This window comes from Pogonomyrmex barbatus, unplaced genomic scaffold (genome assembly GCF_055798465.1).
Source record: "Pogonomyrmex barbatus isolate J1 unplaced genomic scaffold, ASM5579846v1 scaffold18, whole genome shotgun sequence".
NCBI lineage: Eukaryota > Metazoa > Arthropoda > Insecta > Hymenoptera > Formicidae > Pogonomyrmex > Pogonomyrmex barbatus.
This window is the reverse complement of record NW_028297114.1, coordinates 4,188,201-4,209,765: the sequence shown is the minus strand read 5'-3', so window position 1 is coordinate 4,209,765 and position 21,565 is coordinate 4,188,201. Positions and strand designations below refer to the sequence as shown.

Below are 21,565 nucleotides of genomic sequence, written 5' to 3'. Positions count from 1 at the left end.
AACGATATCTTGTAACTTTGATTCGAAACCATGAATATATTTTTCGTCTCCTATGAAATGCATTTTTTAAATTTTGATATCTTACTTTTTAATCATGTTATGAAGAATTTTAATACAAAGTTTTGCTAACACAGATTTTTGCTATATTCATAAGAAATTGTCTAATTCAAAATAATCTTTTGCTGTAAATTAGTGTAATTAGAATAAGTAAAAGATTCAATGAAACGACAAAAAACTTACAATAAAATAGTAAAATGTAAAATCATAATTAAATATAAAGGATAACTATGTAGATACATAAGAAATCTCAAATAGAAGAGTTTTCCGCCCATCTCCTATCTCAACTCAATTATGTAACGGTAAACCTGTCCGGTGGTTGTACATAATTTATTCTCCCGAAGTGCGCTTAGCTGGCAATCTTGCGAGTTGTTCGGAACTTGCCATCCCCGGGGAAGGTAGCGACAAGTTGAAGGACGATTTGGAGTTTGTCGAGCGGATATATCTCTGAAATAACTCACCTATCATGGGCCGCCTCCTCGAGACAAGTGATGACAAGCTCGAAGTCGTTGAGCTTCTTCTTGCAGAGTACGCTCTTTAGATGTCCGGCCAATCGCTGCGCCTCATCCGCCGGAAACTCCTGTCCCAGAAGAGACGTGATCCTGACGAGTTTGACGCTTTCATTGCCAGCGAGCGCGTCGAAGAAATCGTCCAGGTATCTCGGATCGGATCCTCGTTCCACTTGAAAGACTACCTCGAGCGCCTCGAGTGTGCAAGCGGGACTTTCGAGAATCCTGGCCCATCCTTCTAGCTCCAGGGGAGACGTGTGCACGAGGGGGGCCGGGGGCCGTTCGTTGGGTGCAGGTCCGAATCCAGGACCCGCACCGACCAGTCGGCAAACTGCCGAGATATTGCCGTCAGAAGCGCCGGCTGCCTTTAGCAACGAGAACACGGCTCTGGGTGGCACTTCCAGTGGGCATAATTGATTCAGAATTAGATGAGTCTTGGGTCCCAGCAAGCCAGCCAGATGACCGATAATGCCCGAGGGTAGACCTTCCAATTCGCGGCGCAGAATATTGGCGTATTGCGCCACTGAGGTCAAGTAGTACGCCGCCAAGAATTCCGCCACCGCCATATGAATGGGCGTGTAAAGATCTGGCTTGCGTCTCTGACCGAAGGTCAGTCCCCTGGTGAGAAAGCCGAGTCGAGTGACCTCGATGCCTCCACCCCGCGCTCTCAACTCAGCCTCCGTGTAACAACACCTGCCTTCCCTTAGGGCAGCCAGGGACACCTTACCGAAGTCCTCGAGACGCTTCCTACAATGGCCCGGAATCTCCTCGTTATAGGGAATCGGCGGGTCTAAGCTCCTCTTCACAATGCACTTCACCGCCGCTTGCACAAGAGCGCTTGTCTCAGTCGGCAGGCTTCCGGAGTCCTGATAAGAAAGATCATATTCGTGGATCAAAGTATTATGGAGCATTTTCTAGGACTCTATTGTTATGTCTTATCTGGCTTAAACAGTGAATATCTCTATAGAGGATACACGAAGTACATTTTGTATTCACAGCAAAACTTGAATACTTACAATGTGAAAATAACTATATCTCGCTATCATAATTAATTAGATATTACATAAGAGTAGTTTTACGAGTTAATTGTTTTATTCGAAAAATTTACTAAATAAATTTATTCAAAAAAAAGAAAAATTCGTTACTAAATTTATTTTATTAAAGATAATAATATAACTCTAACCAATCACAATTCTTCCAATAAAATTAATAAAAATATGCAACGTAATTATAATGTATTTTATCAAATTTAACAAGTTTAATTTTATGTTTATAGTATTATATATTTCTTTTAAGAAATGAAAAGTATAATTCTGACCTTTTTAGCTAAAATCCTTTATACAATAGTTAACAAATATCGCAATGTTTTTCTTGTGACGACAGATCCATACCTGATACAAGCAGCAGAGCATGATCCAGCCGAGCGGATGCTGGCCGAGCTGCCTGACAGATTGCGGTTGTACATTGAGCGCCTCGAGGAATTCGCAGGCCTTCTCGGCGATGTCATTATGAATGAAGTAGGCCACGCAAAGTCGCTCGACGTGCGGCCACTCAAGACCGGCAAGGTGGATTCTGCGTTGGACCAAGGGCGCAAGGGCGGTCGAGTTGCTGGGCGAGCACGTGACCAGGATCCTGGCATTCGGGAACAGTCGGCCTTCCAGCAGATCGGCCGCATCACCGAGCGACGCCCGGCCACCCACGCACTCGTCGTAACCGTCCAGGACGAAGAGCACGCGGTCCTCCATCAGGTGCAAGGTGCGCCACACTTGGGCGACCGCATCGCCCAACGCGGCCGTTCTTGGGAACAATTCTCGCGCCAGATAATTCAGGACGGGGCTGCCGCGAAGCTCGCGTAACGGCACGATAAACGCCAGAGCGGGACCGTCGCTCTGAGTCGCCCATTGGTGCAACAGTCGCAGGCAAAGGGTAGTGCGACCACTTCCGGGACCGCCCTCGATGGCGACGCGTCGCGGCGCCTCGGACATGGTACCGTCGCTCAGCTGGAAATTATAATTTTTTTACGCATAAGTAGAATATTATATTTAAAATTAAAAAAAAAAAATCTGTCTAATATTTTCGAATTATATATATTTAAGAAGAATATTTAAGAAGAATATAGCTATGTGTTATCATTGAAATTATTATAATTAAAAAATAGCATTGAGCAACGCGGGAGAGATCCTCAAATTATTCGAGGTCTGTAAATTCCAATTTTCGAAGAATATTAAAAAATTTTTCAAGAATAAAAATGTATTAAAACTAAAGGAACAAATTGAAAAAAAGCGGACGGATAACATTAATATCTCGGTTTAATGTAAATTTCTCATATCAAAACACGGAAACAAAAAAGTGTAATGCAATGTTTGCGTAACAGCAAATAAAAATTGCTGGAAATTAACATGTAAACTAAAGTAAACTTGTGACAAGCACCGTCCACATGGACCGCAGACAACTGGTCGACATAAGGCGAGAGTAAAAAGGCTAAATGCGATGAGTTACGAACTGTTTCCTCGCGTAGCGAAAATTCTTACGGTTGGTGGCTTGAGAATAAGAGAAAAAAGTTTAATCACTTCGTGACTAGTTTGTCGGATCCTTCTCGCTTTCCTGATCTCGGTCTCCGGTCAGCCAATTAGAACTTAAAACCTGCCCTGCAAATCACTAATCCCCTTCGATAGATCAACTGTCGTTCGGGACTTCGCAACACTTCGGACACCTTATTGTCACCGTGAGATTACACATTACACGTGAGATCAACATTTGATACTACATTTTGCAATTTTGCATCGCGCCTAGCAAAATTAGGACGTTTTTCTCACGAGAATTAATATCTTTAAGCAAAAATGTGAAATTTTTCATCGTCAAACTGTAAGTTCTTTTAAAATAAAACTTTTTTCAACTGAACAACCATGTTTCATTAATATATTTGCGTTCCTATAGTTTTATCGCAGGCCTCTCGATGGTTCATAGATTATATAACAACACGCAATACTATTTCCCATCAAATTACACTTTTGTTGGCAAATCTAAAAGTCTAAAGCCAGATCTAATCCTAATACAAATCTGAAAATAATTTTGCGCCAAAATTATTTATGTACAACTGATCAAATTGATTGCTAGCATTATTTAGCAAGTTTTGCTAGCAAAATTTAGCATTATTGTAACGTTCTACATAATAATTTTGATGATCCAACAAAATTATTTTCAGATCTGTATCTGATTTAATTTTTAGATTTGCCACAAAACAGTTCTTGACAGTACTTTCTGTATCGTATTTGAATAGAAGGAAAAAGTGTCGCACGGCATTGCAGTTTGAGCATTACGCAAACGATTAGGGATTAAACCTAGCGCATTTTCCGACACCGCGATTTGCCGCACCGACGGCCGCGTCATCGACAGTGCATGGTAGCGATCGATATTGGCGGGCAGCATCTCGATTCTGTAATCGATAACCATAATCCGAGCGCGCGGAACACGCGGCGTTTGCCGGTCATTCACTCTGTCAGCGATAATCGATCCGGTCGCGCGCGGCGTACACAATCTGTCGATGGATAACAGCGCGGCCATTATACACCCGTGCGATTGTAACATCCGGTTATTTGGACCCCGCGAATGAAAAAGAATGCGATGCGACTCTATTCATCGTAGGCATGTTACACGAATGATTTCAAACCGATAAAATGTATGCATTCGGCACGACTTTTATCACAGAACGGATGTGCGCACCTGTACCGACACACCTGTCATCTAATACGTCGGTACACATATACACGTACATGTACATATATACACGTACACACACGTACACACACGTACACACACACACACGCGCGCGCGCGCGCGCGCGCGCGCGCGCACGAACCAATATTCAAACACAAACGTCAGCTCTCCGTCATCGATTTGGATTACTTGATTAATTCGAACCGTTCCATTTACTCGACAAAAATTTAATCGACGTAAATTTAATTTCCTCGTCTCCTTCAATTTTCACCAAATATCTCTGCATTCGGAGAATATTGAAAGATTATAATATTAATAAATAAGGCGATTAACATATTATTAAAGTTTTTAGTGTTTTTCGCGGAGAAAAAATACAAATTAGACTTCTGTTGGACTGACGTTCGATTGAAATTAATTGATTCGAACGTTAACCGAGGATTAACGAAACGTCGATAACACGGCACGAGTTTTTGACGAGATAATGCAACAACGTCGATGTATGAGGGATCGCAAGCTCGTTACCGGATAATCCATCGGCATATTCCTACGTCACGCAGGATCTACCTATCAATCCTTCGTGGGACCACATTTGTTTTGGCCGCTACCAGCCGCAACCAATCTCGCATATCGGGAGACGAGGGGGGAACGAGGAGAATATCCCGCGGAAGTGACGTACGCGATGCGTCGTGAACAGTCGACGTCGCAAGAATACAGGCCGATAAATCGTCCTTCATTTCCAGGGAGATTAGAAAGTCCGCACGCCCGTAAATATTCCTCGATAAACCGAAGCGGGAAAGCGCGTTGAAGAGGCGAATGACATTTATCGTATCATCACGTGGAAGTTTTTTTTTTTTTTGTTCAAATACGATGTGACAATTTTCGCAGGCGGTAATGTAAAGGCAAGCTTTTGATAGACGCGAATCAACAGCGTATATATTCCTCAATTTTTTTGTGAATTATTTTTATTTCTCCGATGGCAATTTTAAAATAAGCAGGAAATTATATTTGCATCGTAATGCATATTTATGCATTTAATTTTCATATAAATAATAGTAATTCTTAATTATTATATATTTATTTCACAATGCCACGTCATATATTATTATATCGTAATTAATATATGATCGTTAATTATCACAGTGTAACAATAAATATTTATATCAATATACGCGATATACGTCAATGTGCCAATTATTTTCGCAATGACAATCCAATTAGACGAATTCATCGCGGGCGGAGATGAGTTGAAAAATGGTAGCGATGTACCGACGAATCTCCACAAAAGAATCGGAGCGCGCCGTTGATATTCATGGCGATAGCGCGAGAGATATCGCGCTTCATCCTGCCGTGGGAAATTTAAGGAGACAGTGATACAGGGAACGGAGTTTCGCGGGAGGGAGGGGAGGGGAGGAAAAGGAGGCGATGGGCGATGTGTCTCTTCGCGAGCATATCGTGGAAAGAAATGCGATGAGAAAGATTCGCCGCGGCCAGGCAGAGCGCACCAGATATACGTCTCGATGTATCCGGAAACGGCAGGCGGCGATTGGACGTGGATCGACCGCATCGGGTCGTCCCCTCTCATCCTCGGCTGATCTATCATCGATCCACGACCCCGCAAACCGAGGCAACGAAATGCACAAACGCGGAATCGCATCGCGGTTCGCGTTCCTCCGCGGAAAAATCTCTGAAATAATAAAATGCCGACCTGGCGGTCCTCCTACAATTGACGCTCCCAATATAATGTTCTTTGCATTTTTCTTCTTTTTTTTTTTTTACTCTCGGATGCCGCGAAATTTATGACGGTGCTCTTCACTACTTTCGCGCCGCGAGAACTCATTAGTCATCTCGATTATTCATTTTCCGCGCTCTTTTAATTCACGGAGTCGACTGGCTTTTTCCTCCGGATTTAAAGATATCTGTCGTCGCATCGATATCTCGCGGAATAAAGTCTCTATGACGCGATTGTATAAACAAGTAAGTTTTCGAGCGCAATGTCCATTAACGAACAGCGGCTCCATTCATTGCATGCAAATTTGTATAGTGGATAATATAAAAATATACGCGCATCTCTCTTCTTCGCCATGAGAGGTTGCTATAATTTTTTACAGTTTAAGAACAGAGGCGGCGATCGTATTTTTGCAGAGAAAAAAAAACCAAAAAACAAAAAAAAAACAAAATCGACGTTGCGCCGATTTTTCATATTTTTGTTGAAACCATCGATGCTCGATTTGAGGATCTTAATCATTCGTTTTTTCAAATATCGATCTCGATATTTTGATTCCGACAACGGGATTTTTCCACGAGTTATGCCCAGTTCTCAGAGAATCGTATATTGGTTTTGCTCGCAATATTGACCCTTCATCGGTTTTAATCAACAAATACTTTGATAAATTTGAAGGCGGATTGTCGAAACAAACAAACCACATTCTATTTATATAACGAAAAAATAAGAAGAAAAACATATTTTGCTCGAAATAAATTATTGAACATTTAAATAGGTCTAAAATGTGCAATCTAGTCTAAAAAATACAACAATGTAAAAATTAACCGTTTAATATTTTTTTTATAGCTTGTCGAGAATTTTACATTTCAACGGAAAAAATTGATTGTTCCAATGTAAAGAAACAAGATTGTATTATTTATTAAAATAAAAACATCATGAAGAGATACCATGAGATAAAAAATTATATACTTTGTTCATGTAACACTGTAATTAAAAAAGTGTCAAAATAATTAAATACGTGACATTAAGAAGTCTACATTCAAAAAAGCGCGCTTCATTAAAAAAAAAATAAGTAAACATTCCAAATATTTCGTATGTAAAATGAGAAACAAGTTACTATATTTACATTTAACAGTCGTATTTCCAAAAACACGTTTTCTTTCTAAAAAAATATTTTATGTACCAAAATCAACAATTCATATCAAAAGCCATAGGAATTGTATTTATGAAACAAAAATATAACAGGCGCTTTTTGCAAACCATTTCCGGATGAATAAAATATCGAGAAAAATGGCTTTTTCCTAACATTTCCATCTTTTCCCGCGCTTGCAGTTTTTCATTTCTTCTTTTTTTTTTTATGTCTGCTCTTTAATTTCTGACGCGCGAAGAAATTAGGATGCATGCGACAAATGCGAATGCATTTCGTGGATCTAAGGGCGGTTCCTGAAGGTTGGCTCTGTACTCGTCTTTTTCCGCGGTAGAAGCACATCGGTTTTATGACACGGATTCATCCCCGTTCTGCCGGTACATAATTCCCCAAGCCCAGTCTATGCCCGCACCTTCCTTCTTTCCTACCATACATATCCTACGTATGTCCCAACGGTTACGAGACTCATTTTTCGACGCGAGCATTTCCGGGCGACGTGGCGCATTGTCTGCATTTTGTGGCTCTTTACGTTACGTAGCCGCGATATATCGCATGTAACGAGCGAGAGAGACAGGTTTCTCAGAAAGAAGGAGAATACGTCAACGACAATGAACTCGCGTTTTTTAAAACGACTTTAAGAAGAATTGCTCTTTATCGATTTTCAATTTCGCTATCGTATGCTTCGAAATGTTTTCTCACATACACACATCTCTTCATTAACTTATTAACGTGTTTTTATCAATCACACGAGATAATAAATTAAATGATAAACAGGATAATTGAGCGAGCTCAATTATTATTGTAAGTAAATATATTTAATAATTAAATGTATGTAATTTTTCATAAATATAAATTTGATACTTCTTTTTCGATGTATTATTATAAATAATTATAAAAGATAGTGATTTTAATTATTTATTTTTGACCTCTTAATTAATGTACTCTTTTACCGTGACAGCTTATAATTATTATTCTAATTTATTTTCAATTAATAATAATTATACTTTTCATAATTAATGTGTTCTCCAAAAACCAAAAATTGATTGCATTTCGCTCGTCATTATCGCATTCTAATGCACGATTTCGAAAGTCGAGAAAAAGAAACAAAAGAGTTTAGGGATTTCACTCCCAACTCCGTTCCGGTGAGAATTATGGTCGCGGTTGGTTTTTCCATTCGATGAAAGAGCGTGGCCAACGGCTAACGGGGAAACGTTAACGAATCGGCTTATCGCAACGCAACAGAACAATGCTTCGTTACGTGATGCAAAAGGACGCCTGGCCGATCGGCGTCTCGGCGCCGCCGATCAAAATCCCTTTTATCCGAGGAACGAGAATTACGAAGCGAGCAACGAAGATATTATCGCCGGGACGTGAACGACCATTCGCGAGACGTGAGAAGCTCGAAGCCATCTCCTTACCACCATTCGTCGTGATCGATGTGCCATCGTACGTGCACGTGCACATTAAATTTGGATACATTCAACAATTTGTCTGAATTCGATCTCGCTGAGTCTACGACTTTGCTTGAATTTTAAAAGATTAAGTCAACGTCTCAATCTCCGATTCGATATTTCATTTTTTGGCCACAATTTGTCTGAACTGAAGATTTTATGACAGTGTCGAAAAATTTGAGAGAAATTCGATATTTTAACTAACCGAGCAAATTTTCTTTAATACGTATGTAAATTTGATGAGCTCTTCTATCTCTATATTGCCAAAAATTAATGAATGATATCAAACGTAATGTTTGTTAATGAGAATTTAGAGAAAATTGTCCAAACCCATTACAAGTGTACTGATATATAATTAGTGTACTGATATATAATTTTTCATTTTTCATGATTGCACTAATTACTTTTTCAATTTAATAAAAGACGCGTAACTCTGACTTGAAGTGCGATGTAATCGCTATGCAATTTCACATTGCCTTTATCCTCAGAAATCGATTCGGCGCCATCTGATCAAAACCACTATCCGACAGTCAGAGCAACAGTGACTATAAATCCTGTAGCATGCCGATTCGAGCGTCATTGCATTTCACTCGCGAGAGACTGCATCGAGAGTGCAAGAAGTCGAGCGGCCTCGTGCCGAGAACTCGAGACAGCGAATCGCGAAGGGAAGGAAGTTCGCAGAACTTTTTCAACTCCTCTCTCTCTCTCTCTCTCTCTCTCTCTCCCCGCTCTTCTCGCTCTCTCATTCTGAAACTTCAGAGGACACCAACTTGGCTTTCACATTTCTAAAGGAAGTTGCTGGCAGAGGCGGCAGCAACGACGGCGAAAGGGGGAGCGAAACGAGCTTTCGACTGTTCGTCGGAGGAAACTCCCCCGCGGCTTCTTTGGACATCCGGAACTCGACTTGCTGCTCATCCGCGCAATTACGGAGTCGATATCATGCAAATCCGCGGCTGCCAACGAAAGATCTCGGTCGCGTCCTGATGATAAAGCGCGACACCCGTGAAAACTCGCGTGTGTCACGTGAATCGAAAATCTATTTGACGTTTTCAAAACGAATCCGCGCGTGTCTCGATTGCTTTATTGTAATGTAATATTTCCTGACGCTCTTAAATTTTATTTTGTGATGTCTATCTCTGTGATTTTTTTTTTTTAAGGAAATTAATTTAAATTTTGTTCCAATCAGAAATTAATCGTATCTTCTATCCCTTATATGTTGATATTTAGAAATATAATACAATATCATGATCACAAAGTATTATAAATATTGATGATTTAAGTACGATCTGAATTTCCTCCTTTATTCACTTCCTCTGTAATTCATATCTTAGGATATCTTCTCTAAGTTCAGTTGTTAGACTGTATGACTTGGGGCATATAATATCTGCGCTTTGAATTACCGACATAATGCAATTATAGAATCTTAATTACACTCACCCTGACGGGGGCAAAGATCTGGTCGGGCTTGATGTTCTCGAGACGGTGCTCCTGCTCGCTCTTGTGTACTAGCTGCAGGTGCGGTTGAAAGTGCGCCGGACAGAGGCTGCCGAGCGGCAACGGGGATGCCCATGGCGGTAGATGGGGTGGATCGCGAGTACCCAATTCCCTGTAGAAGGTCTTCAGGAATCTGCAACGATAGGGTTCGACGGGGTTATTCAATCTGTGTGCCATATAGAACGCGGGAATTCTTCGAGCGGAGTCGTAGAGCAATAGCTCGCTGGATTCCGGGAGGAGGGAGGGGGGAGGGGGGGTATTAAGAGTTGATGAAATAGTTTTGGTGCTCCAAGTGAGATAAATGGGCACTGATGTAATCGTGAGATTCAAAATATTACATTGTTCCGAGCATAATATGAGGGAGATATGGTAATAATAATAACGAACGTTTCAATAGCTTTCAAAGCTGGAATTTGAGCAATTTCTGGTCTTGTCTGAAAAATTATGCAACTAGAATTTCACTTTCTTTCTCTATCGATAACACAAATAATACACATGTTAATTTATTCTATTATTACAACGTGACATTGTTAACTTCGTTTTGTTATATCGTCTTGATTATTGCGATATTGTGAAGTTTTAATATGCGAGTAACGTCTCTATAAAAAAAAAAAAAAACACAAAAAATAAAAAACTAAATTTGACAGACGATAGACAGCCGAACGAAGTAAATCAGAAATGTTAGATAAAAGTTCGACATGGTTCGAAAAGAAAGGAACAATGTCAATTTAGCACGGGCGATCCTCCATTTACTGGGGTGATCGATAAATTTCCTAGGACGACAAAATGGTGGTACAAGCAAGATGTTGGATGATGCATTCATGTACACCTCTCGCCATAGAGATTGATGGATCCTGCAGGAAAGCCCGCAGGGCTATCAAAGTAATCAGGAGAAAGACGTTCCCGAAGGGAACTCGTGAGACTTTTACGACTTCCGGGTGATCGGTCTTAAAACTTGTTCTGATTTTATGAAAGTCATTAGATTGGATATCCGTCTTCCGTACATGTTGCTCCCGTGACATTCGCTTGCCACTGCAGATATTCCTTGGCATCGTGAATTTCACTCGCTCGCTACGAATGCTTTTACATTTATGATCCCAAACACCCGCGTCCGCTGTTCCAGAACTGCCTTCATTAATGTCGATTAAATTAAACCTGAGTTTCACTAACGTCAAATTTAAACTGCAATATTACACTATGCACAAAGAAAATTAAATTAACCACAATTGCTATTTAATTAGTATAATGTTAGACTAATTAGAATTACAATTGCAAAACTGTTTCCACTAAAACCATTTCTATTAAATTATGTTCATATGAAGAAACTTGAAGCGAAAAGAGTATAGAGTAAACTTATAATTTATATAACATGTTTTAAAGATGTAGCATGGATCATGTTATTAATTTCTGATCTCTCTTACAATAACTATAATCACAAAGATTTATTCACCCTTATAATTTCAAGAAAAAATTATATAAATAAACCAAAAATATCTATAACATTTAAATTAATTACCCAACAATTAGAATATAAAAGAGAAACGGAAAACAAGGAATTGGAATTAAATTCTAAATTGAAATCGAGATTAATTAAAACTTATACTACTCCAACGTAAAGTTTCTCGTTATACCGATATCTATTTGTATCGGATGAAATCACCTCCGAGAGAATCATCTTATCCTGGGACAACGCGAACGCGAACGCGAGCGGGCAAAAACACGTCTAATGGAATTAGACTGTCTCTCTCTCTCTCTCTCTCTCTCCCCCCCTCTCTCTCTCTCGGACCGGGAATAACGATTTCGCCCCGGAGAAATAAGGATTCTGTCTCGTCGTGAGAGCTGCGGACGGCGGGAACATCGAACGAGTGACTCACCTTAACAGTCTTCCAAGGGGATCCCTCTCCGGGGATGTGGGCCCGCCGGGACCACTTCCGGCGCCGAGTCTGCGGGAGGACGCGCGCGCGCTCGATATATATGCGGCCGGCGCGGGCGGCGGGCTGCAAGGCGGACAACAAACGGGGCTGCTACCCCCCGGGGTCGAGAGGGTGTAACTCCTCTCCAGCTCCTGCAACAGACGAGGAAGCAGCGGTTATGCAACGTCGAAACCTCAGAATCTTAGACACGATGTAGACAAATTGCATTCGAGGAGAATCAAGGCATATGGAAAATGTCTAATCTATAACTTTCGATCTTGTTCTGTAAAATTCTCTTATCTTCTTTTAAAGAGTTTAAAAGTTATTTGAAAAAATTTGTCGTGCAATAAAAATAATTGAAAATAATTAAAAAATATTTATCATATTTCAGAAATTTAAAATTTAATGATTTAGAATATTATGAATTATACAGACTATGACGTAATATATTCTATAATTTTAATTAATATATAAATATATATTAAAATTATGAAATATGTGTATTTATATTTATTTGTAAAATTTATATTTCTTTCAGTCATATAAAATATTAAAAAATATAAAATTTTATTAATTAAAAAATATTAATTAAAAATATAAAAAAAATAACTAATATAAAATATATAAAATAATATTTGACACATATTACTTAACATATTATTCAAAAATATTTATTTATTTACAAATTTCTTTCAGATATTTATATTAAAGTTAAAATTTTATATAAACTTTTATATAAACTTAGTTTTATTAATTTAATTTTAATAAAATTTTATAAAAAAATATTATAAAATTGTACTTCTATTGACAGTTGATTTGTATTTTTCATTGCATTTATAAACTTTTATAAGTTTTATTTTATACGTAATATATATTTTCCTAAATAATTTTATGTATCATATAAATTAGTGTAAATTTAATTCGTTAACTTTTTATTATCAATAGAGTTTAAATCTTCATTAGAATGTCGTGCATTTAAGTGCTGCGAATTAAGAATTCAGACTCAATTAGAAATGTGTGAACAAACGGCGCGAATGAATGACAGTGAGCTCTACGACTTTTCCATTGTAAGAAATGTATCTTCGCGATAAAGAACGGACGCGAATTTAAGAGACGCTCCGGCGAAGAATCGAATTTACGATTTCGAGGAGAATCGATCGCGAGAACGAAACTCCCTGGCTACGAGCGAGCGTTTGATCCTCGCCGTTTTCGGCAGTCTGGTTAAACCTTAGGATTAAGTTTCGGGAAATTTTCAAGCGATTTTGCGAGGTCGAGCTTTATCGCGCGCGTACTTTCACGCTGTTAACGGAACTCAAGGATTAAACTTCGGAAACTGAACTCGACTCTCGAGATTTACGAGAAGTCCGGTACCGCCTCGGCGATGCCTCTCTTTTGAATTTAATTAACGCACCAAAGTTAATTTCACTTTTTTTAATATCGTTACTGCTGAAAAGTAATATAGAGACATCGATTTTATTTATTTGATGATAATTGTCAAAAGCAATAAGAAGTTTAAATTTTTCAAGACTCGAGATGTAAAATTTAATAATTCTCTTAAGCATTTTAGTATTTAAATGATACATTACGAAAATTAGTTTGTATATTTTCCATAGTTATATATACTCAGTTTCTGTTTGCATATATTTTGTTAATCCTCCTTTGTGCAATACCTCGTATTACGGTATTACGTGTTAGAGATTTCCTTTATCAGCGAGGACACGCGTCATTAAATTGGAATTTTCATAAAATCCAAGGAATAGAATGTAACTTCGATCGCGCGAGTTTATTACCTCCGAAACAGAAGCAACTTTCATTATTAACGTGCAACGTTTAAACGTTTAACTTTCCGACGGCAGATCCGTACGAAATCAAAGCTTCTTCTTTTCCCGTCGAGCTTTTCCGACAATTTCTCGGAATTTGCAGGAGATCGATGCTTGAATGAGGATTGGAAAACTTTTCGAACCGAACTAGTCCCCACGGTCGATCGGACACGATTTAAATTATTGATCGCCTGCAACTAATCAGTATCCAGCTGCCGCTAGTCGGCAGATATTCCCTTAATTGCCTAACTATGTAGACCAATCCGCATGCGCTTCATTTAAACGTAAAAAGAGACACGGAGCTTTGGCGCGACTAAAATCCCAAACAATGAGATAATCGAGAAAACGATACATTTGTTTGCTTCGGTCCACTTAAATCCCTTTCTTTTTGTAAATCTATATTCACAATATCTCTATTCATGCAGAAATAATCTTTTCAGTAAATATATTATGTAACAAACAATTAATTAACAATGTACATTTTAGATGTACATAATTAATTGATTGACTCGTTGCATAATAGATAAAGATATAAAATTATTTATATACGTTACATACATTCAGGAGGAAAGAGATATCAGAATTCTAAATTTTGAGGAACTTTTCACATATATTATTTCACGTATACGGTAATAAAAAAGAAAAAGAAAATTTTATAATAAGAAAGGTCAAGACCATTAACTGAGTAAATAGGATATTGATATATTTATAAAAGAGAGTTTGTTTATTAGAGAGGAAAATAAAGATAGTAAAATTACAGATTTCAAAAAACCAAACGTTTCGAGCTGCATAGAGCTCTTTTTAGCAGTATTAAAAAATTTACAAGTGCAATTAAAAATCTGTCATGTACTGTGTACTGTCATGTGTTAATTATATGACAGTGTAATATTCTGACAGAAACTCTCGAATGCTTATGCAAATTATAAAAAGTTAAGCAAAAAACCACATCTAGATTGAAAATTGACACATTAGAGAAATAAATTAAAAATAACTAAATAAAAAATAAAAATGTTACCCATAATTAATGAGAATTTTATTTTAAAAAAATAATTTTTATAATTTTTAATCCTAATAATTCTTTTTCACAGAAGTGTTATGTACAAGAGATGAAATTTTAAAAACAAATAAGAAATCTAGCTTCCAAAACAAAATTTACTTTTTTAAAGAGACATCTGTAATCCTTCAAAATGTTTAAAATATTACTAAATTGTAAGGTATATTTTCTCAACAAGTATTTTTTCTTGGACGAAGGTTTTTTTCAATATTCCTAGCAAAGAGAGGTGTGAGATAAAAATTTACGCAATTTTAACGAAATCGAATTTTATCTTTGTCGACCGTCAATGCAAATAATTATAACACGTTCATAATGCGGACAGAGATATATTTTATTCGAATTAAGAAACTAGAAGACGAAAAGACAGGACTTAGCGGTGAAGCCTCGGTAATCGTATTATTCTCGGATATTAATTTTGCTCGAAGGCAAGACTGCCTGTAACGACCTTCACCGAGCCGCGATGTTAATTGATGAAATGAAACAACGAACAAAGTAGAAACCTTTCTTTCTTCCATCTCTCTCTTTCTCCTATTGCTCGCGCTATCTTCTCACTCAAGAATCCCATTAAGTTCTTGAAAACGGTAGAACTTTTGCAATCCGATTACGAAGATAATAGTACATCTTTATTAAGGTTCCTTACTACCTTTCTTTATATATTCCGTTCTATCCACTTTATATCCGCTATGTACGTATAAGATCCGTTTTATTGGACACAGATTTATTTGTCGCAGATTCTTAAACCCTTCTTAAATCTACGCTCGTTAAAAATTTTATAATACTTTTATTCCCTTTAATGCTACTTATATCTCGCTCGAAGTGAAATTACATTTGTACATTAATCGAGTACTTTTTTAACGTTCCAGAACATCTCCTCAAATTCACTAAGCGAGAAAGTTCCTTCCTCCCTGCCTTTCATCTGAGAAACTGAATATTCTAATTAAGCGATGAAAAAAGAAAAAGAAACCGTTTTATTTGTGAATTAAAATAAGCCTGATCTACCATTTTCATACTTACATTTACCTTCATCTTATTTATTCAGAATTTCAATATAAAAATTAGTCTATGTTCTTAAGGAACATTTTATATTTGATTAAAAAAAAATACTAAAATCGCATTTAACTAATGTCAATTTACATTCGCGCTTGATTGACTTTGGAATTCACATTAAATCATCGACGTAGTTATCACTATGCGCACATCATGGAATTTGCAGTCAACACTAACTTTGCTGAAAGCGGAGAGGGTAAGTCTCTCTCTCTCCTGCCTAGAACACAAGGGGCTGTGCGTCTAAAACGCGGCGCACAATCGTCGAATACCACGAAACTATAATGCCGGAACGGAATGGTAGCGGTCTCCGATGATCGAGTCGCAGAGGGGTAGAAAAGGGCAAGACGGAAAGGAAAGGTGAGAGAGAGAGAGAGAGAGAGAGAGAGAGAGAGAGAGAGGGAGGGAGGGAGGGAGAAGAGAATACGAAAGAGCGAGAACAAACGCCAACATTAATACGAGATAATTGCAGCCGTGGAGACGACAAAGGGAAGATCTCCCACATTTTCGATGCAGGCACGCGCCTTCTCGCGGACGGAGGGACAAAGGGCCGCCACCCCTTCCGCGCCTCGTCGCAGAATATTCTCAGGGAGAGAGAAAATTACGCGTCTTCGTTCTCGTTAGCGCGTAAGATTACAGGTAACCGTTAAAATTATGGGACGAGGCGCATCCCTCGCGCACATACGACGTATACCCCGGCTGTATAGCTGTATTGCAACACGGCAGCGCACCTTGGAATTTACTTTGCAATTATCCGCCGGTTACATTAGCCGTTGCTCGAGCAGGGGTAACGAGCGCGGGTAAATTTTCCGGGTGCGTCTAATAAAGTCATTACTATCTAATTAGGCGCGCAGGCCCATTATGGGAGCGATTTAAAGCGCGCGCACGCAGGCACTTCACTTTACGGTATATAATGCCTAATAATTCTTTATATTCCAGTAGCCGCTAGATAGAAAACGGGATAGAAAACGCCTCGAGTCGGGTTGCGTTTAATTTGAGATAATTTTGCGCAGCGCACAATTTTTTCCTCCTTTTTGGACATATATTAGTATGTTAATTGCTCTATGTTTATTAGCATGTAAATACAGTCTAGAAAAGCAGGAGAAAAGATTAAAAGGTAATATTTAAGAGCGATTAAAAGAAAAAAAAAAAAACAATATTTTCAGTTATAGCAAATATTCAAATTTTAAACGATAGAATTCTTCAAAAATATCAATATGACGTAATATTATTTAAAAAAGAGGTAACAGGGGTAAAGTAAACGGGGTAAAGTAAACGGGGTAATGTAATTTTATTTAGAAAAATCCCGATTTTCTCTCGTTATCTAATCATTTTAATCGATCCTACCTAATATCTTTTCTCGTACGAAGGATTATTTGGCTTTCACCGAGATGTTGTTCTTGATACGCGCGTTTACTTATCGTACTTGTTCGTTTGCATTTAGCGTATCAGTTCTGTGCACAGTTCTAATAGCGGTAACGCGATTATACTATATCCTCACTAATTTGCTTCATTAATTAATTAATTAATCAGTCCAGCAGCATTTATTTTACCAATTCCAATCGTCGTCCGATATGTCGCGATCAGGTTTCGCTAAGTGCAACGCGCCACGGAATCGAATATGTACATCGCATTTCAAATGAGGGAGGATATTCACAAAAGCAATATCGTTCGCTAATAGATAACGCCGGCACGAAGGTATGTGTAATCGAAACTGAGTAATTAGTAAAACGTGCCCGGAATATCTCGCATAAGCAGCCGCGTAATGCGTTTTGCAGATGCACCGCGCCGAAATCGACGCACTAATTCAAAACTTATCAACAAATATCTAAGGAAATTAAATTACCTTTTACACGCCAACTATTCCAGAGTCGTCGGCTCTCTGAAAATTCGACGAAACAAATTCTATCGCCGACATTTCCTTCGCTTGCATATAATTTCCAATTTTAATTTATAATGATTTTTAAATTGCAATATCTTAAATTTATGTTAATAGATTGTGGTTGTCGGTTAAAATAAATTTAAAAGTTAGTAGTTTATTCTTCTTGCCATTTTTTGATGAATAATAATATTTCACAAATGTTGCGTATTCTACTAACAGATTGGATTGTAATATTAATTATGATTTCCATGCAAATTTTTAATAAAATTCAACTCATGAACCGCGTATGTGTGGAAAATGTTTGTCTCATAATTAAAAATCCGTAGTAAAACTAGGTATCGTACGTACGAATAAAAAAACCTAATCTTCTTGCCCCGGATTTTGTTATCCTGTACGTTTCATGTACTACTCATTATTCAGCCACATAAATTCTGCGACATAAATTTGCAATTACTCGAATTACTCGAATAATTACTCGAATAGTATAACGCGCGATTTGAAAATTTTCGAGTAATGTACTGTAATGCTATACTGTAATAATCAATATGACAACATGGATAGTTACTTCTGTTTCATAGACGCGCGATTATTGAAATAGAATATGTTATTTTCTGACAATAGAAATAGAAATATAATCTACAGCAAAGACAAAAGCAGCATAAAATATAATATGTCTTTATTAAAACATAATAAAATATTTAAAATCACTAATAATATCTTCAACAAAATTTCGAATAATTTGCTATAGAATCGCATAAAAATATTCCGTTAGCTATTGGAAAAACAGAACCTACTTTCTATTATTTCTGCAAATATAAGTTAATTTCATACATAGTTTTACGTCGAATTTAATCCCGCATTGTTTAGTCATTTTGTTTCACGTTTCAACTGGGGAATCTTTTCGAAGAGATAAATTTTATCCTATTATAAATGATCAACGCACACCACCACATTGCCTTCGTAATAGATAGTTTATAAAAATGCGAATCTATTTAGATAAAATAAACTCGCACTTGGAAAATCGGCCGATACGGGATGATGAATAATAAGTAACGGGAGAGAAGAGCATTAAGAAGATAACGACTCATCATCGAGCGTTAAAGTTCTTTATCATAGCCGGAAGTTAATTTAATCCAGATCCAATTAAGCCGGATATAACGCCGAGCCTCTTAGCGGTGGGCGCACGTAGTTAGGCGCCTGCAGTCAACGGCACGTTAACCACGGCCGTGTAAATTGGAAATTGGCCGCGCGTCCAATAAATATGAGATTGGCCAATAAATCGAACAGAAAAGCGTGTTATATCGTCGCAATGACGCGGAACGGGATTAATGCGCCACCGTGTATGTGAGATCCATCCGATCGAACGGAAATGCGAAACACGATGCTCGTCGGGGCCGTCGATCGCATAACGGGATTGTACTCTCTCTTACACACACAATCGTTTCGACATTATCTTTTTTTTTTTTTTTTTTTTTGAACGCCTAGTGCGATAAAAGTATTAATTTTTATCCTGCATAACTACATTTCGTACACAAGTTGCATATACATATATTTCAAAAGTGGATGTCAATCGCTCGAGAGGTGAATGGAAACCCTCCCCCCCAAAAAACGAAAAAAAAAAAATATGAAAATAGATTCGGAAATACACTGTTTTTGAGTTATTGCCGTTTTCATATTGGAATTTTAAATTGCTTTGCTTTCGAATTTTTTTCATCAAAATTGAAAGAAGAGGTGGTTTTTATGAGTTTTCTAACATAATTAAAGTTAAAATCCACATGAAGATACAGCCTGCGGTATTTCTTGACAGAAAGCAGGATTCCACAGTTGTGCATTCTGAGTAGTGCTAAAGCATCAGCAACTTTTATTTGACTTTAATTATGTTATTACAAAACTCATAAAGACCATCTCTTTTTTCAATTTTAACAAAACAATTCGGAAGCAAAGCTATTTCAAATTTCAACGTAAAAATGGCGATGATTCGAAAACAATGCATTTTCAGACCTACGTTCATATTCTTACACTTTCTTTCTTGTTTTTGGATCTCCATTCGTCTCTTCATTTCTCTCATGCATATATACAATATACCATTTCTTATAATAAATAATTAAAGATGACGTCATCTTCCTCCAAATACAGTTTCGCATTTATACTCATCAATCCACTTCGTGATTGAAGGGAATATTAATTTACGAGATCCTACGGACTCGTATACGTGCACGTAGTGCGCACGCTAGTTAAGGAAATTGGATGTGGGTGTGCTGTCGAGACATTGACCCGGGTGAACACCAGCGAGGGTAACCGAAAGAAAGAGCATTTTTCAACGTCGCGAAAACAAATGGCCCGCGATACAGGTTCACCCACGTCTGCGACTTGGCCTGGCGGTCGGGAAGAGGAGAGGGGGGGGGGGGGAGAGGGAGGGAGGAGGGAGGAGGGAATGTGCGACCGGTCGTGCAAGCTCAAAAAGCACGCCTCGCAGAAACCGGGCTACCTCCTCGCTCTTTTTGCGAGACGTTCTGGCTTCCACCTCGATGTGGCACTTCGATTGCCGCGGCTGGTTCCCGAGCGAGCGGTCCGAGAGATGCCCATTACCGGAATTGCTTTACGCGGCGTTTGGGGTCAACGTACATTTGTTAGCTGCTGCAGCTGTCATTATCGGAAACTGCTGACAGGCAATATGTCTGAAATTTGGTCTGTCGAGTGTTTGCGATTCGCATCAATAAAATAGTAATATCAATTCCGACCGTATTACACGAACTGCATATTCAATAATAGAAATAGATTATGTGCGTATCATAACGATTTCGAGTGAATCTGATAATAATTATGTACATTAACTAATATTTAAATGTCGTGTTTGCGTATGACGCTGATTATACGGGAGATATAAAAGTACGATAATTAAATGTTATCACACTCTCGTTTCAGTATAAAAACGTAACACATGTATGTTGAAAAAATTACGAAGCTTTTCTTTTCAATAAAAATTTAAATGTAATAAAATTTCCGACACTCGTGAATTCTTCTCGAGAAATACTTGATTTTGTAATGAAATATTCTCTCTTGCTGATTATAAAATGCATATCGATTAAGATAGCTTCTGTCAATTATAATTGCAAATAATTGCAATTATACGGGAGCTACTACACTGACGTAAGTAAGAGCTATGTTTAATCAGTCACAACGAGCCATCTCTCGACGTTCGTATCTCTCTTTCTCAGGAACTCTATTCTCGTTAAAAGAGTGGAACCGCCATCGTCCTCGTGGAAAATCATAATTACACGGACTTAATTGCATCAACTGATGCTGCGTACCCGCGACTGTTTATTGAGCACGCGACAAAGAGGGATGAAAATCGAGAATGAAGTATGATCGGAGAACTTCAGATGGTCGATCGTGCAATTTTCCCTTAGAAATGGAACAACGAGAGAAAATCACTCGCGATAAAAAATGTTACACAATTTTTTAGTAAAATAGATTAATTCAAATTAATTGGATAAGAATTGCGTAGGATTGAAATTATTGTGAAAGTAAAAAGAAATAAAATATTTTATTGAAGTATAAATATTTGTCATTATATAAAGCACACGTCAATCTTTTTATAAAGAAATTATTTTCAAATGATCAAAATTTATACTGTATCAAATTTTATATTGTAAACAGCATAAATGTAATATTACGTAAATAAACTTTAAGCATTGTAATTGTTCTACGAAGGAAACTATATAGATTCTACATGCAATAAAATGATAATGAG

At 37.8% G+C, this 21,565-nt stretch overlaps 1 protein-coding gene across 3 annotated transcripts in view; it reads right to left on the bottom strand.

The window, feature by feature from the left end:
- Positions 1–21,565, bottom strand: part of LOC105431714 (uncharacterized) — a 227,752-nt gene that overhangs the window by 55,364 nt on the left and 150,823 nt on the right. For all 3 annotated transcript variants that reach the window (XM_089075162.1, XM_089075161.1, XM_089075164.1), the window contains 4 exons: positions 11,973–12,163; positions 10,042–10,231; positions 1,958–2,566; positions 519–1,432 (listed from right to left, as the gene is read on the bottom strand). In XM_089075162.1, coding sequence (XP_088931288.1) covers positions 519–1,432; positions 1,958–2,566; positions 10,042–10,231; positions 11,973–12,163 — 1,904 coding nt within the window. The remainder of the gene's footprint in view (positions 1–518; positions 1,433–1,957; positions 2,567–10,041; positions 10,232–11,972; positions 12,164–21,565) is intronic.